The sequence below is a fragment of the Seriola lalandi genome, unplaced genomic scaffold, assembly GCF_002814215.2.
Source record: "Seriola lalandi dorsalis isolate HSWRI2012SDOR001 ecotype SW California unplaced genomic scaffold, Sedor1 jcf7180002054517, whole genome shotgun sequence".
Taxonomy (NCBI): Eukaryota; Metazoa; Chordata; class Actinopteri; order Carangiformes; family Carangidae; genus Seriola; species Seriola lalandi.
The window spans coordinates 1,305,239-1,321,911 of record NW_019525070.1 but is presented as its reverse complement, the minus strand read 5'-3'; the positions used below and the strand labels follow the sequence as shown (position 1 = coordinate 1,321,911).

General features: G+C 44.9%; 1 protein-coding gene across 1 annotated transcript in view; it reads left to right on the top strand.

The window, feature by feature from the left end:
• The first annotated feature begins 6,688 nt into the window (after positions 1–6,688).
• The window catches only part of setbp1 (SET binding protein 1), a 31,085-nt gene continuing 21,100 nt past the window's right edge, over positions 6,689–16,673 (top strand). The window contains exons 1-2 of the mRNA XM_023413642.2: positions 6,689–7,487; positions 13,435–14,021. Coding sequence (XP_023269410.1) covers positions 13,593–14,021 — 429 coding nt within the window. The 5' untranslated portion in view covers positions 6,689–7,487; positions 13,435–13,592. The remainder of the gene's footprint in view (positions 7,488–13,434; positions 14,022–16,673) is intronic.

Sequence of the window (16,673 nt, the reverse complement as noted above, 5' to 3'; positions counted from 1 at the left end):
ACACACACACACACACACACACACACACACACACACACACACACACACACACACAAATACACTGAGTTTCATTTTCATGTTAAGTTTGACAAGAGGAGTGTGAAGGATCAGCAGGCCTAATACATCCCTCATTCTCCCCTCAGATGCATGCACATTCATATCCTGACAGCTCACAGATGTGACTGACAGGACCGTATGTGCCCATGCAACCATGCAGAGAAGAGAAGAGAAGAGAAAGAGAAGAGAAGAGAGGAGAAGAGAAGAGAAGAGAAAGAGAAGAGAAGAGAGGAGAAGAGAAGAGAAGAGAAGAGAAGAGAGGAGAAGAGAAGAGAAGAGAAGAGAAAAGAAGAGACTCTGACCCAACTCTTTACTGGCCTTGTATCATAAACCTTTAGGGGCACATAGGCGGGCTTTAATGTGGTACATAACTGTCCAGTGGCAGACATAACTCAGACCCACTTACATCACTCGCTCTAAAACAAATGTGACATATTGATGTCCCCCTCTAATTCTGATATGATTTGAGGGCATTCTTGTGCTCATTCCCTTCAGTCTCTCTGTGAGGCTGCAGGGGAGGAGAGCTGCAGCTGAGTTATAAGTGACTCTGTGGCGTTTATACAGTTTGTCACAGTAAATCTCATGATAGCATGTGTAACATTATGCACACTAACTCACTTTGGTTATTTGTCACATTAGCAGATGGTGATGCTGTTGAGCTGGTGTGAGTGTGTGTGTGTGTGTGTGTGTGTGTGTGTGTATGTGTGTCTGTACCTCTGTGTGTGACGGGCAGGAGGAGAGTGAAACCACAAGGCTGTTTATCAAACTCATAGGAAGTGGGTGTTGTTGAGCGAGGACGTGTCGCACCACCACATCCTGCTGCTGGGAAGCAGGTTCAGATGGGACAGTGTTCACACGATGTACAGTAAACAACAAATGCAGACCAGGTGTCTTTTGTCATATGCATGTGTGCTTGTGTGCGTTTGTTATGTGGCCACTTCATTCTTCCTGCAAGACACTTTACACCGATTGCATAGCTATATTTGAAAGAGATTTAAAAGGAGTGCATTTAGGTGACCATCAGATTGGTTTTATGCCACCACTACCCCCTACAAACCATGTATGCCATGTCAAAATGCAGAATACAAGATCTAACAGCCAGCTGAAAGTGTAAAAAGAAATTAAGAGGAAAGACCATTTCTGAGAGGAAATAACAGTCAAAAGCTTCAGCTCGCCTAATGCATGTTGAAAAGGTGTATCCCAGAATGTTGGTCATTGTACACTGTACAGATCTTCTGTTTCTGTTTTAGTTAGACACTTAAGTCATTTATGTGCTCTCTATTAGGTCATTACATTGGAAGGATAAGGTTTAAAAGGAACTTTGATGCACTGACTGAATGTGTAAGTGATGAATGATTCAGCGCTACCGCAGCCAGTGCTGTATCATACACCTGGCTTTGTCTTCATTTTACTCACAGAGTCTCGGGGGAAGTGGCTGCATTTTGTCATCTAGGGAGTTTTCCTCTTTGTTTCTGTTTCTGACTCTGTCACAAAAGCCCACACACACACACACACACGCACACACACACACACACACACACACACACACACACACAGACACAAATGCAGCTGTATCTGACCACATGCACAGCTATAACACAACAGGATGTTGTAGGGTGGATGTTTTAGGTGTGAAGGTTCACACAAGCCGTGACAAACAATATCTGTTTCTGAGAAATAATTATTCATTACCCATGTCGCTAATAGACATGGCCACACTTAACTGGCTGCTTGTCTTTTTTTTTTTTTTTTGTCTTCTATCTCAGTATAGCATAGAAACCAGGATTTGAACCTAACTATATCAAACTACTGGCTTATTGCAAGACATCAACCACACACAGTCCGCAGCATGCTTCATCCTGCCCATTTCACGTTTATTCTTTGCAGATGTCTGCAGTGACAGGACAATAAGAAAGCATAAGGACAAACAGAAGGACTATCATTATCTTCCTTGCTGCCGTTTGTTTACAACCAACGCAGAGAGTCGTCAAATTGGTGCTGTCAGTCCTGGGCTGCATTGTTAGACGCCAGAACTGTCAGTTTGAATAAATATTAGGGCAGATATTTTTTTTTTCACCACAGCATCTGAAGCATCTGCATACACCGGGCCTTGTGGAGGACTTCAAGACGAGCCCACTTGATAGCTCGGCTCATACAGAGACAACATTATGATAATGTCCCTATAAGTAGCAGGGGGATGGGCGCAGTGTCATCTCTTCACATAGACAGAGCCAGCAGGGAGTCCACAGTCAAATGCATTTAGGGTAGTCTTTGTTGTTGTTGTCTTAGCTCCCATCTGCGTTGATGTTTTGTTCCGGTCTGCATTTCCTCTCAGACATCATTATCGCTCTCATTAGAAGAATCTCTATCTCAGCCCCAAATGGAGAACAAAGTCTTGTAATATCTCTTTCTGTCTCTTTGTGTGTGTGTGTGTGTGTGTGTGTGTGTGTCTGTGTGTCTAATGTGTGCAAACTGCAGGTGGGCACTTTAGTCCTTAATAGTACACTCTTTGCTGAGCAGCTCTGTTTTAATTAATTTCTATATGTAGCCTATACGTTCAGTATTATTCTCTTATTTGGCAGAATAAACTCAGCAGATTACAAGGAGAGGATGTGTGAAACGTGAACCAGGATGGATTCAGATCCATTATGCCATGAGTACACTGAATGTGTCTCAGGCAACAAAGGCAGCGGGGTGTTCAAGCCAGTCGTCTTTGAAAGGTAAATGAGGGAGAAGAGAAGGCCGTTCTGGTTTATCTGAGTCTATCAGGAGCTGAAGATAACCCCAGCGGTGTGTTTTCCAAGAAGTCATTTACTTTATTAACCCAGCCAGATCACTGAGGCCTCAGTAATCAACCTTGTCACACGTCCCATTAACTTCTCACTCTCTTGCTCCTTCTGACACACACACACACACACACACACACGCACAAAAGTGTACTTTTGTCACACACATCTGTATCTGCAACACACACATGCACGTTATCAACCACAACTGCATGTTTCTTGCATGCTTTCACTGTGTGTCTTCACAGGCAAAGGCGCACACACACACACACACACACACACACTCCCTCTCTCTCAGCTAACTCCATTACCTCCGTCAGTCCCAGGGGTCTCTCAGCTCTGATGAACCCTCTGCTGCCCTGTGAGATTAGTGGACTCCCTGAGAAAAGCCCTTCATTGATTGAACGTGAGTCTCCTTTGCTCACAATGTCAGCTCAAGGTTAGCATGCTGACTCTCTTTCCCCGATGCAGTCAAGTGCTGTAGCTATATTATGAATATCAGTGTGTTATTATTGTTTTAGCTCTGTTGACTCCACTGCTTATATTATTCATAAAGACGGCAAACCAATTATTGACATTCACCTTCAGAGTCTCTCTTTGCTTCTCCTCTCAGTCTTTCTCTCCAGTGGCCCCACTTAAAACATTTGCCGGAGCATTTATTAATTGTTAACTCTTTTTTTTCCCCTCCTTGTTCACCTCTTCATCTCAATCGTCACTCTCCCCATCGATGAAACCACAGAGGCACTGTTGCCTCATAAAAGCCTCAGCATTTGGTAAAGTGGTTTGAATGAGATTCACTTTTATGTATCGCAAATCAGTCATGGGGAAGCATTTACTTTGCGTCCCACTTGAGGGAATGAAGATCTTCTAGACAAAAAGGCAGGAAGAGATGAAGGAATGGGGGCAGCTCTCAGTCTGTAACAGGGAGTTGGATAAATGGCTGGATCGGGAAGACAGATTGATCTTTTTATGTTGAACTTGATGAACATAAATGACGCTCCAGATTTCCTGTAGCAGTGAATAGAGATGAAAGGATTATCTAGATATTTAGATCATTCAGGCAGGAACATTGCCCTGCACTGCTGTCTCTTTCCTCCCCATCATAATTCAATATTTACAGTTTAAGCTGGAAAACTGCTCCCTCTTGGCTGCCCGTATCTGGTATCCATGGCAACAGATTCGAGAACAGAGTGCCTTCTGTATGTGTCCGTGTGTGTGTGTGTGTGTGTCCAGTGTGTGTGTGTGTGTGTGTGTGTGTGTGTGTGTATGTCTGTGTGTGTGTGTGTGTAATGTTTACTGATACACTGCAATTGATTGGTTGTTGGGGAGCAGCTGTTGACCCCTCACTCTCAGGGGTCTCTTTGTATTCTTGCACACAACCCAAATCAATAGACACACATGAATGTGAACACACGCACACACACACGCACGCACACGCGCGCGCACGCACACACACACACACACACACACACACACACACACACACACACACACACACACTTGTTATTCTATATTTGTGAGGTCTTAAAATTTATTTTAGAGTCAGATTCTCCAGAACCCTAAAATCAACCGCACATTAACCTAAGTTTAAATGTCGCCTTAACTCACAACTATAAACCTGAGTCTAATTTTAATGTCTGGACTAGAGTGCAAAATAATATTAAGCCCCTTTATTGAACCTCATGCCCTGAAATAAGACAGACTTCAAATCAAAGTCAGAAACAACAATAATGTTGTCACCTTGAAAGTATTTTTCTCAACTTATTATCATTATCGAAACATTTGGTCCTCATCAAGGTAGAAGTAAGAAGCACACAAACACCCACATGCAGTAATACAATACTGGCCCCAAGCCCACAAGTGGAGAAATGAGCAAATGGGCAATAAAGAGTTGCTGTGGCATTGTTATGAAAACACTCCCAATGAAATAGAGACTCTACACACACTTATACCTACATGCACAAACACACACACAGGTCTGTGAATCTATTCAATGTGCCACAGCAGGGGAAGTGAAACGCAACAACACCCAAAACCGCTGAGGGCATTGCAGATTTTTAACTACAAGTTTGAAACTGTGCAGGGTGTTTACATGCTACTGAGATCACAATCAGAAATACCACCCCTGCTAATGAAATATCTCCCAGTGGGTACTCTACACATGAGTGTGCGTATACACACACACACACACACACACACACACACACACACACACACACACACACATGCCAGGGATGAGTAACAGCTAGTAACTGTGGGGCACCACAGAGAGAAAGGTCATCTGACATCATTTGCATCGCTTTTTAATGTTAAAGGATGTTTTCCATACAAGGAAGGTCAAGTTTTGCATGGAGACACGATACAAACATAACTTCTGACAATGATGAATTAATGGAACAACTGTGGCTTGTTCATAGCTGGTTGATGTGGGTTTTCCACCCTCTGGTAATTTGACATATTAAGGGGACAGCACCAGCACACACACACAAACACACACACACACACACATACACACAAACACACACACACACACATTAACAACAAACATTAATAACCCCACTTACACATCCACCTTGTCTTCCTCTGAAGCAGATGTGTTGGTAGAGTGTGCAATGAAACTTTTCATCTCACTGAACCCAAAGTAAAAAACTGGACTTAATTACGCTCTGTCAGTCAAATAACACAATCTCAAGTCATTCAAGTAGTTGTGGTTTATGGGCAAACCATTTCCTATTAAGACAAAAGAGAAAAACTTTATAGATTAGCCCACAGGTTTGCAAAATGTTTCATGCTATGATTCAAAACTCCCCTGAGGATGTGTAACATCTGATAAGATTCATGTATTTAGTTTTGACTCAGCAGAAGTTTACTTGTAGATGAGGAGAGAGTTGAACCACTGATCATATTCTTTCCTATATTCATGAATCCAGCCTCTTTGAAGTGGAGGAAAGCCAAAATACCTTAAAAGGATTAACATATGTTAACATTTAATAACTTTATTAATCCATTTTATATATTTATATATATTATATATATATTTATTAAAAAATTTAAATCTACTCTGTTTCTGTTTGATATCATTTGTTACTTTCTTATTGATCCTATGTCTTTTTCTAAACCTTGGTTAAGTGTGAGTGTGTGTTAGGCCTATATGTTCTGTAAGCTCTATGTTTTATATTTGATGTTTTATGTGGTGCTGCTATCTTTGCCAGGACACTAACAGAGTCTAAGCTCAGCTCTTTTTTTTTTTTTAAATAAAAACTTAAATTTAATTACTCCTAAATTTTCTGGGAGGCCCCTGGGAATTTATCAAGAAGGATGACAGAGGGCCAAAAGGGATCTGGGGACTTTCTGGTAGTATTCAATCACTGAAGAAGAAGAGCAGTTCACAGACTGAACAAAATAATCACCGTCCAAGCCTGTAAGTTGGCAAGTTTCACATACTGTTGAGCTGCTTCTGGAAAAAGTCTAATATGATTTAGTTTTTGTTATTTCTGACTACATTTTTCTACATGTTAAAATAATTAATTCAGGCTTCATAAAAGTTGAAGCATATGCTGGTACGTGTCTTGAAAAAAAAAACTGCAAAACATCTTTCTCCTTACTGCAGAGGCTAAAAAAAACCCCCCAAAAACAACGAGCCTTTTGCCAGATGTTGCTTCCTCCCTTTGCATTACATTAAAATAACACCATGTCTGTATGAGCAGTCCTACAGGAGAAGGCCCTGGGAATTAGCGGGGAGGTTGCAAAAGGAGACGCGCTGAGCTCGTTTGCTGCCAGGTGGAGGCGATGTCGCTCCTCCTCTCCTCTCTGCTCTGCTCTGCTCTGCTCGGCCAGAGCTCTCAGTCTGCTGGGTGAGATCATTACCAGACACCAGGCTCCGGGACCTGACATTCACCGATCGGAAAAGCAGAGAGAGAGAGAGAGAAAACCCTGATCCGATGCAACCGGCGACTAAAAGCGACCTAAACCACTGTCTCCTGCCTCGGCTCCTCTGTCCTCTGTGCTGACGGCTGAAAGCGCGGTCTTGTCGCTGACATTTCCCCGCTGGATTTGGGCTTGTAGTCGGATGCGGGCTTGTTTTGACTGCAGTAATAGTGCTACTCACCCCCCTCCTCCTCCATCTCCTCCTCCTCCTCCTCCTCCTTCTCCCCCACCAACCAACCGAGTAGCGGATTTGCGAGGGATCTCAGCGCCGTGCAGCTCACCGAGCGAGTGACCAGCGATCCTGCAAGGCACCGGAGACGCACTGTGCACCGCCGCGGCTCTCCACCTCACACGAGTCGATCCAGCCAGAGCCTCTAAAGATCTCATTTCTGCGAGGAATTGGACATAAGAGCCAAGTTTCCGATTGGATTTTTTTCCCCCTGTGCGGCTACCTTGCTTCTGTCATCAGATCGGCTGCAAATCCTATTTTCGCTTTTTCCCCCCCCCTCTCTCTCTCTTTCCAAAGCACCGTTGACGCCATTTTCCTCGGGGTTTTCTGTCAAAAAATATATACATATAGTCTGGCACCGTCTGACAGCTCCCCAGGAGGCTGTCATATCATCCGTCGCTTGTGTAAAATGTGTCTAAATGGATTGTAAATGATCTTGATAAAATATTTACACGTTAGAGCCGAGTGTGTGACAACATTAGACATGGGTAAGTAGCCCCGGTTGACTGGCCACATTCCACACCTGAATACACCTCTGCTGTAAATGTGTTAATGTGTATTAATGTTATAAGCTGCTGAGTGCTTCTGCTTTTCATGTTTGCTTTTTTTTTTTTTTTTTTTTTACATGCCACCTTCACCTGCAGCGTTTTACATGTTGTCTGCCATTTTTGAAATTCCTTTAGCTAAATGACATGGAATATGTGAAATTGCTTGTTAAGTCACATGCCAACAAATTCGACTGCACACATGCACGCGCGCACATACTCGCACCACCACCACGCGCACGCGCAAGCACGTAGACACAGACCACCCCAAGCAATGCTGTACCCACTCAGCCTCCATTCATTATTACTGTCTTATACCTTAGTAATTAGGTGGCAGTAAGATAAAACAGCTAATTGGGTCAATGGGGTGAAGTGTCCACCACTGCACTGATCAGGGAGCAGCTCAGGCTCTTAGTTCAAATGTTTTTCTGCTGTGCTGGACCTCCTGCATCTCCACTGACATTGCTAGTCCATCACATAGCATGATAGTCTGTGACATGCAGCAGGCAGATGGTTGTTACTCCCTCAGTCTGTCATGAGTTATGTCACATTGAACTGTGTCCTGTAAGAATTCTTGAAAGATTTTTTATTTGGATCTGTTTTTTTTCCCTGTTTGTTCTGATGGAGTTACGGAGGCTAGAGAGTGACAAATGTGGATGAAGCCAAGTGTTTGGAAGTTGCAGGCTGAAGCACACTCAGCATGCGAGGAGTGTGTTTTAATTCCTGACTTTGCATTCATTCGTGTTTCTTTTTTCACTTGAGGCATAAAATCCCCACATGCCACCATAGCTACACTTCAGAGATGCCAGTATGCATACAAATGTGGCTTCCACACTGCATCCAGTAAGGCTCAGTGGGAGCCGGCGCTCCTCAACTCTGGTTACATTCATCAATAGCTGATCAGTTTCACGTGGCTTGCAGGTGGGTGTGAGAGACGGTGTGGCCAAAAGTGATGGCCATGCTTTGGCTGTGTGGAGGAAGGTGCAGGGGCTGAAAGTAAATGGCAATACGCCACTGTTATCAGCAGCAACCAGAAACCTCAGTCACAACCACAGCACCAGAAGATAAATAGACAAGCCTCAATGAGTCAGGGAAAGTGTGGAAAAATGGTCAGGTCTCTAGGATATATGGGAATGAAGGTGTGGAAATGAGCAGTGGATAAAAAAGAAGAACAAGGGCATGAGCAGAGAGGCAATTGTAAGAGAAGTGCGTGACTAGGTGGAAAGAAATGGGGTTGAGGGATGGATAATAGAGGTGATTCAGACTCGGATGGAACCATCGATCTTGTCTTGTTAACAGGTTTGGGGGAGTTGAAACTCTGGCAGTGTGTTTTTTTTTTTTTTTTTTGTGGCGTAAAAGTATGAAGCAGGCTATTAAACCCCCCTGTTAGGTAATGAGATGCCCATGCCACCTTTAAATTAAAGCATGAGAAATCGATTAGGTGTATCCCCTTCTGAGCTGGATACCTCGGGTCGAAACAGGATCACAGAAGGGGGGGGGGGGGTGTGAACGGGATCCAAGGACAAATCTAACTGTTGGCAGGCTCTCTCAGCAGAATATCAGCACTGGAGTACCTTTTGGCAGAGCTCACAGAAAAAGAGAGAGGGAGGAAGAGAGGGAGAGGTAGGAGGAGGGTAAAGGAAAGAGGTAGCACAGAGGAGAGGGGAGAAAACAGAGGTTGGGGTGGGGGGGTGAAGGGAAGGAGGAAGACAGTTGGGAGTAGGGGAGGTGTTTTTGCTGACAGCCATTTTGTGGCTTCTGCTGCAGTTAAAATGGTTTAACATTCATCTGCTTCTGCGGAGTAGTTAGGTGAGGATGGTTTTAGTGCTACCTGGCATATGGCTCATCCAGAGGAGTGAATGCGTGCGGGACTGCACAGAGCGGCTGCAAGGCCATTATTTTCTATTATGGCTATCCCACACATGGCACTTAATGGTTGTACTTTTAGCTGCCCTATAGCCGAACACATGCCTGTGCCATCCATGCTGAACTGGGAAGAGGAATGGTTTCATTTTGCATTTCATATATCCCAACAGAAGTTCATAATATTCAGTAAAAAAAAAAACCAAAAAAAAAACCCACATACACTCCTTGATGTGGAGAGGATAAAAAAAGATGGCTTCCGTCACCTTGCTCTGCACTGAGGCAGAGGACTAATAGACATCCAGTTTGAAAACTCGTGCTCGTGCCCGCTGGATTTGGAAGCGCTAGAAAGCAGGAGCCATTCCTTTTGATTTGTCTCCAGCCAAAGATTGGATCCCTCTAGAAACATTGGTTTACATGATTGCCCCTTCACTAGAGGGCAGGATTAAAAGAGAAAAAGAGATAAATGAAAAATGAAAATGGCAGACAGACAATGTTCATCATCCCTCTGAGATACTCATCTACAGCCAGGGATGGCCGAGCCTCTTCTACACTCTCACATCAAAGAGGGGTGGGGGTGGGGGGGGGGGGGGGGGGGGGGGGACTCTTCACCTTGTGCAATCACACGGGCGTTTGGTGTGCTTGTGGATGTGTGAATCTGTGAATCTGTGAGCCTGGGTGTGTGTGTGTGTGCGTGTGTGTGCGTGTGTGTGCGTGTGTGTGCGTGTGTGTGCGCGCGCGCGCGCATCTGTCCGCATGTGTCTATGAGCTATTTGTGAGTCCACCTCAGGCACTGGGCTGCTGGGTATGCAGCCTTAAAAGGTTGTGTTTCTGCTGCCATTTCTCTCCCTCTGTCTCACTCACACTCAGACTCTTTCTACCTCTGTTTTGTCCGCGTGTCTGTATCATTCACCATCTCTGTTCTGTCCACCTGTATCCCATTATCGATGCGTTATCATAATTGTTTTCAAAGGACAAGGCGAAATGTTGGAGGAGTGTCTCATTCACAGCCTTTCGCATCCAGCACAGGGATTGACCTTATGCTATTTGAGAGGGAAGCTGGTTAGCGCTGGCAGTTTTGAGAACATAATAAAGCTATTTATGCAGTGAGTCTGGCCTCTCACAATCACCCTGCTGTCTGAGGCTAGTCGAGGTGTGTATGTGTGTGTGTTTCAGTGTGTTTGTGTGTGTAAGAGCGAGAGAGGAGAGAGAGAGAGAGAGGAGACAGTGAGGCTCAGGCTAGCTAGGCGAGGGAGGCCCGAGGAGGGGTCAGTCTTACATAAACTCTCAGCCTGTCTGCCAGTAACAGAGAACTAACACAGCTTAGGGCACCGAGCAGGGAGGGAGGAGGAATAGTCATGACCCAGCTAAGTAGTTTACACAGTAATGGCCCAGAACGAAGATTGTACTGATGTATGACGCCATTTTGTTGTCATACTGGGTTATACTTGTGAGGGGGTACTGAGTCTTAAGCGCACCACCCAAAGTGGATATGCTTCTTTTTGATGTGTGTACATGTGAGTGTGTGTGTGTGTGTGTGTGTGTGTGTGTGTGTGTGTGTGTGATGTTGTGGTTGGCAGCTGTCTCTTTTTCCTGTCATTGTCCTCAGTCACATGACAGACAGGGTGGCTTTCACACATACCATTAGGGCGAGTCACCAAGCTGACATTAGGGACTGGGAGGCTCCTGGAGGACCAAACAGGGTCATGTGGGCAACTGTCCGATCAGGCCGGGACTGAGCGTGGACTCACTGTCTTCTGGTTATCCCTGTAAAACTTTGAATACTTGAAAGTTATTGAAGCACCACAGCAGTGGTTTTGCATGTTTCAGCCCATTAAATGCAAATTACCTTTACTGTACATTACTGCTGACCAATTTCCAAAGCATACCATACGTTTTCGGATGGATTTTCTAACTTCCTGGCAGCCAGGGGTTCAATTCATTTTAATGGGGTGTGAAAGTCAGCTTTCAGAGACTTTCCTGAGATAAGCAATCCATCAAACTGAATTTTTAGCCTCTTTATAATTTATGTGTCAATGTTACTGATCGAAGTAACACTTGTTGTTGTGTATTTATGCAGCAAGCATAACCACAGCAAGCAAGTCTTGAAGACTCTTTTTGCGGGAAGTGTTAGATTAAGGAGACACTGGACATTTCAGATTGCCAAAAAGCATTGCAATCACAGGCTTTGTTGTTTGTAAAATCAAACCTAACAGACAAACATTGACTGTGTAAAAGGGATAATGGGAATTTGGTAGTTTCTTGCATTAAACAGGTTGCTGTTGGGCAGCTATAACTTCAAAGTCTCACTGTTGGAAGATTTCTTGAAGGCAACAAAAAGGAATCATTTTCAGGAGAGTCCCTCCTCAGAAATGTAAATAATGTAACTCTGACACAGAAATAAAGGCAGACTGAATTTTCAGTGTGATGATGGATGATGATCAAGTAAGTTTTGCAAGCTCCTTTTCATCCTGCATTCAATGAATGAATCAATGACAAAATCAATGACTTCCAGGAAGGTAAGAAATCAATCTGAAAACTTATTAGTGTGCTTTTGGAAAATGGTTGTCAGTATAATCTCTGCCATGACTGTAAGTGATTTGGAGTTCATAAGCTTAAACATGCAAAACCACTGTTGTGGTCCTTCAAGTCTTTGAAATACCGCTGCGGATTATGATTATTCAATCACACTGTAAGCATGTGCTGCGAGGCTTGTTGGGTATTATGATGGGGATCAGCTGTTAGTACAGTAGCGTGGGCTGGTACAGAGAAAACACACACACATAGATAGTGTAAAATGCCTACAGTAACCATGTCAGAGAGTGTATTAGCAGGGGGTAGGAGGTGGGTAATTCTGTAAACCTTTTGTGCTCTCAGGTCACTCTTGAGTCTGCAACAAGCAATAAGCTTTCACAAGAGTCATGTCCGCAGGTAGTGGTCTAGTCTGGGTTCAGATCAGTGTAAATGGTGTCTGTCTAAGCTCAGTGTGTGAGACAGCATTCCCCACTTCCAGCTCAGTCATGCCTCATGTCATATTGACTGATGGGATTCCCTGGAGCTGTAGTGAGAAGTGTAGTCCGGTGTTTGTTTTGGTTGCTTTCTGTTTATACGCCTGCGTGTAAGTAAGCCTGTGTAAGTGCATATGTGTGTATGTGTGTTTGTCTGAGTGTGTAATATACGTCTGCGCCTGCATGTGCAATGATCCAAACATGAAGACCTGAATCCTGTGAGAAATAGCCTTTCCCCCAGAGAGCAGAAATAACAGCAGGGATGCAGAAGTATGCTCGGTGACAGCAACACTGTCATTTGTGTGTGTATTTATGTGCATAAGTGTATGGAGTTTGTCATGCATGTGTGTAGCAGTGCCACTGCATGCGTGTGTAAAACAATTCAGACGCTGGTTTTTCCAGACCAGCTCGTAAACCACATCTGGGGAAAGAATTTAGATTCCTTCCCTCCGTCTTTCTCTGCTGCTTTCCCTTTTCCCTCTGTGTGATTCCCTCCCTTCTTCCCAGCTCTGGTGAGAAGAAAAAAAACAAAAAAAAAACAGAAGTCAGCTTCTTTCATTTTTTCTGTCTTGTGTCCTCAGGCTAACTTCAGCCTGGTTTTAGAGCAGAGAAGAGGAATGTCTTATTTTGCATTGATCACTCTAGAGTGTCTGCACGGCTCTGCCTCAGATCTGTCGTAGGGATAGAACGAGGGACGAAGTGAGGGAGAGAGGATTAGCAAAGACTTGAGCGAAGGAGAGAGTAGAGAGAGAGGAAAGCAAGTGGCAGTGGGTTTCTAAAAATTAGTTTGCTTATGCGGGGTACAAAATGCAAATGAGAGCGTGGCAGCACGCCTCTACAGCTCTGTGATGAGCGCGTGTGTTTGTCTTCATACATAACAGGCAGCTAGTGATGTTGATGACAGCGGACAGGCCTGTGTAGAGACGCAGCACTGGAATGGCATCAATGGAGATGACAGGACAGGATGTTTTAGCCGCCATTTTTTTACTAATCATATCATTCACCTGTTCTCTCTGCAGACTGTCCCTGGCTTCGATATGTTCCTGTGGGACAACCAACCCAACCCCAGTAGCTGACTTACAACAACCAACCAGCCGGACAGACTACTGTTCTATATCTTCCTTTTGGCTGGCTGCCACAGCTTCCCCCATCCTGACTGGCTCTGGCGGGAGCGTGGATGGAGCCAAGGGATCTGGTTGGCTCGGCCCGACCCAAAGAGGTGGAGTTACAGGGAGGCAGGGTGGGGCCAAATGAAGAGGACCAGGAAGGAGCACGGGGCATCGGTTTGGTGTGCAGTGATGATGTGATTAATGGTGCCATTAGCGAAGGGGAGGGGCTAGAGGAGCAAGGGGAGGGGCTTCTAGAGGAGCAGGAGTTCTCCATCAAGGAGGCAAGTTTCCAGGAAGGAAGTCTAAAGCTGAAGATCCAGACCACCAAGCGCACCAAGAAGCCCCCTAAGAGCCTTGAGAACTACATTTGCCCGCCGGAGATCAGGATGACCATCAGGCCTCCAGTCGGAGAGGGCAAAGCGGGGCGGCAGGGACGAACAGGAGGCGGGGCAGGGCGGGGCCAGAAGGACGAAGAACGAGGACCCCCCAGAAAAAGGGTAAGTCACCACCCCTGTAAATGCCGCCGCTTACGTGTGGTTTCAGTTTTCAAGTAGGTGTGTAGCATTTCATGTACAGTATGTTCTTCATAAGTTTGAGTTTCTGTGGCTGCGTCTTATCTCAACATCTCGCTCCCTCTCTCATTCACTCCACCTCTTTCTGTACCTCGCTCTGTCAGTAGCTCCTTTCCCTGCTTGGTTACACAGGGTCAAAGTTTGCTGCGTAATTGAAACCAGTCATGGCTAGCTGAGATCACACAGTAACACACACACACACACACACACACGCACACAACACACACACACGCACACAACACACACGCACACACACACACACACACACACACACACACACACACACACACACTCACATAGGAGCTGAGAATAGGGCTGACATAAGCAAGTGACAGCTGGTGTCTGCTCTCTCCATTTGTGGTCATATACACAGAGACCTTTTCCTGTCTCCTCTCCTCTCCTCTCTTCTCCTCTCCTCTCCTCTCCTTTAATGAAATCAGTTCTTGTGGGTCACGCCCCTTCATCCCCCCACCCCCTTCACCTCCATCACACCCTTTACACACTACACTGGTGTTTGGTGTGTGTGACACTGTGTATGTACAGGTCCTTGGGGGAATCTAGTGTTTGCAGTGTGTGTTGACCTACACACTGGTGTGTGTGTCCAAACCTGACAGCCATCTTGATGTCAGTGAGCGCGACAGGCCCAGCAGGAGCGAAGGCGTCATGTTGTCAACATGATGCTGGGCCTTGTTTTGTCGTGTTCTGCTTCAGTATTGTGGTTTTAACTCAGATTCAGGGGGCGCGTGAGGTAACAGGGCTGCATGATTGTTGTTTTTAGCCGTAACCTAGTCTAGCATGGTCAGCTCTATCTCCAGTTTGTGTCTTTGCAGGGTCAGTGTTTAAGTGGGGTCTGATATAACCCAAAAAAAGATGTGGGCTTTTTTAAATTTCAAAAGCCAATCAGCATCATCAGGGATCTGTTATTGAGTGAAATTTTACATGGCTAACCAGCCATGTAAAATCACTGCTTTTATATAGAAAATTGTCTCTTTTGTTCAAACAGTTGAGGTCTCAAAATCAGATAATGAAAGGAAATTAGAGGCTACATACTGCTCATCCTCTCAATTAGGGCCCGTAGTGTCATGAAAGCAGTTGTATACAGGTGTATCATACACACTTTATATTACGGTTTCCCAACTTCGGGCTTAGGGACCAGAAAAGGGGTTAAAAGATAAATCCAAAGGAGTCAAAAGATGATTAAAGAAAAGAGAAAAAACATATCTTGCTACACTACAAAGTTTGAATTCTTCAGACTTGCCTCAAATTGTCATTTTTTCTTATGAATTGCTGGATTATTTTTTTTTTAAGCTCTAGAGATTTTTCAAAGAAAGCAGTTTTTGGTTGAACTGGCAACAACCAGCAGACATTTGTAACTGGTGAGTGGACATTGCTTCATAAGCCAGAGAGATTGCTGCTGTTCGTGTATGTCTGTCGGGTTTTTCAAACAACTGGAACATTTGTTGAAATCACCAACCCACTCACAGCACACCTTGTGCTCACAGTCTGAGAAATGATTCAAATATGAAATTGCAACCAAATTGCAAAGAAACCGTGTGGGTGTCATTCTGTCATCTGCAGGTTTTGACATCATCCACAGTCACAGTTTCAGCTAGCTGAATGCAGGATGTGTAGTCTAACCACCTTTATTTAAATAAAGTATGAAAATATACTGTATGTTTACCACTGAAAACTGTCAGTGTTTATATCCACGAGTAAGCTGAGTAAGATGAGCCCTGCACTCTGATATTTGGGCAGCTATTCCTAATCCAGCGCCATCAGTCCCCATTTGGAAAGCCACTGCTGCAGTATGATTGACAGAGGTTGTCATAGTGACAGGGGCAGCAAGCTGGTCTCTATTGAGGTTTTGAGGTTTGGGGAGATGAGGGGAGGGGAGTGGTGGATGTGTTGGTGTTGATTCAGATCAGTTTCAACCCTTCATCCCCTACGCTCTGTCCCTCAATCACACCCTCCCCCATCCCCCTTCCCTCTACCCCCCTGCTCCCGCCTACATCCTTTCCCTCCATCCACCCATCACCTGCCACCCCAAGGGTGTAATACAGGCAGGCTCACTGGAGAGGAACGGGTTAAAGAGAGAGGCTGGGCTGCTTTCTGTCTTTTCTGTCTCCCTCTCTTTCCGTGTGTGTGCGTGTGTGTGCACGTGTGTGTGTGTACGTGTACATGTGTGTGTGTGTGCATGCATGTGTGTGTGTGCACGTGTGTGTGTGTACGTGTACATGTGTGTGTGTGTGCATGCATGTGTGTGTGTGTGTGTGTGTGTGTGTGTGTGTGTGTTGAGGTTAAATACTCTCTTTGTGGTGTGTGTGAGGCTGTGTGTCAGGAGGGGATGGGAGGCGAGGGGGGGAGCAGATGGACAGCCTCTCTGCTCTCTGTTGTATTGTGTCCAAATCTACTCTTTCCCTCTTTCTCTCTTTATCTTTTATCTGCCTCTCTTTCTCTGCTTTTCCCCTTAGTCTTTTCTTCCCTCATGTCTTCCTCTTTTCACTCACTCTTTTTCACCACTCTTTTCTTCCTCTCCCTCCCTCTTTCACCCTCTGTTGTCTTGTAGCAGATGGCAGC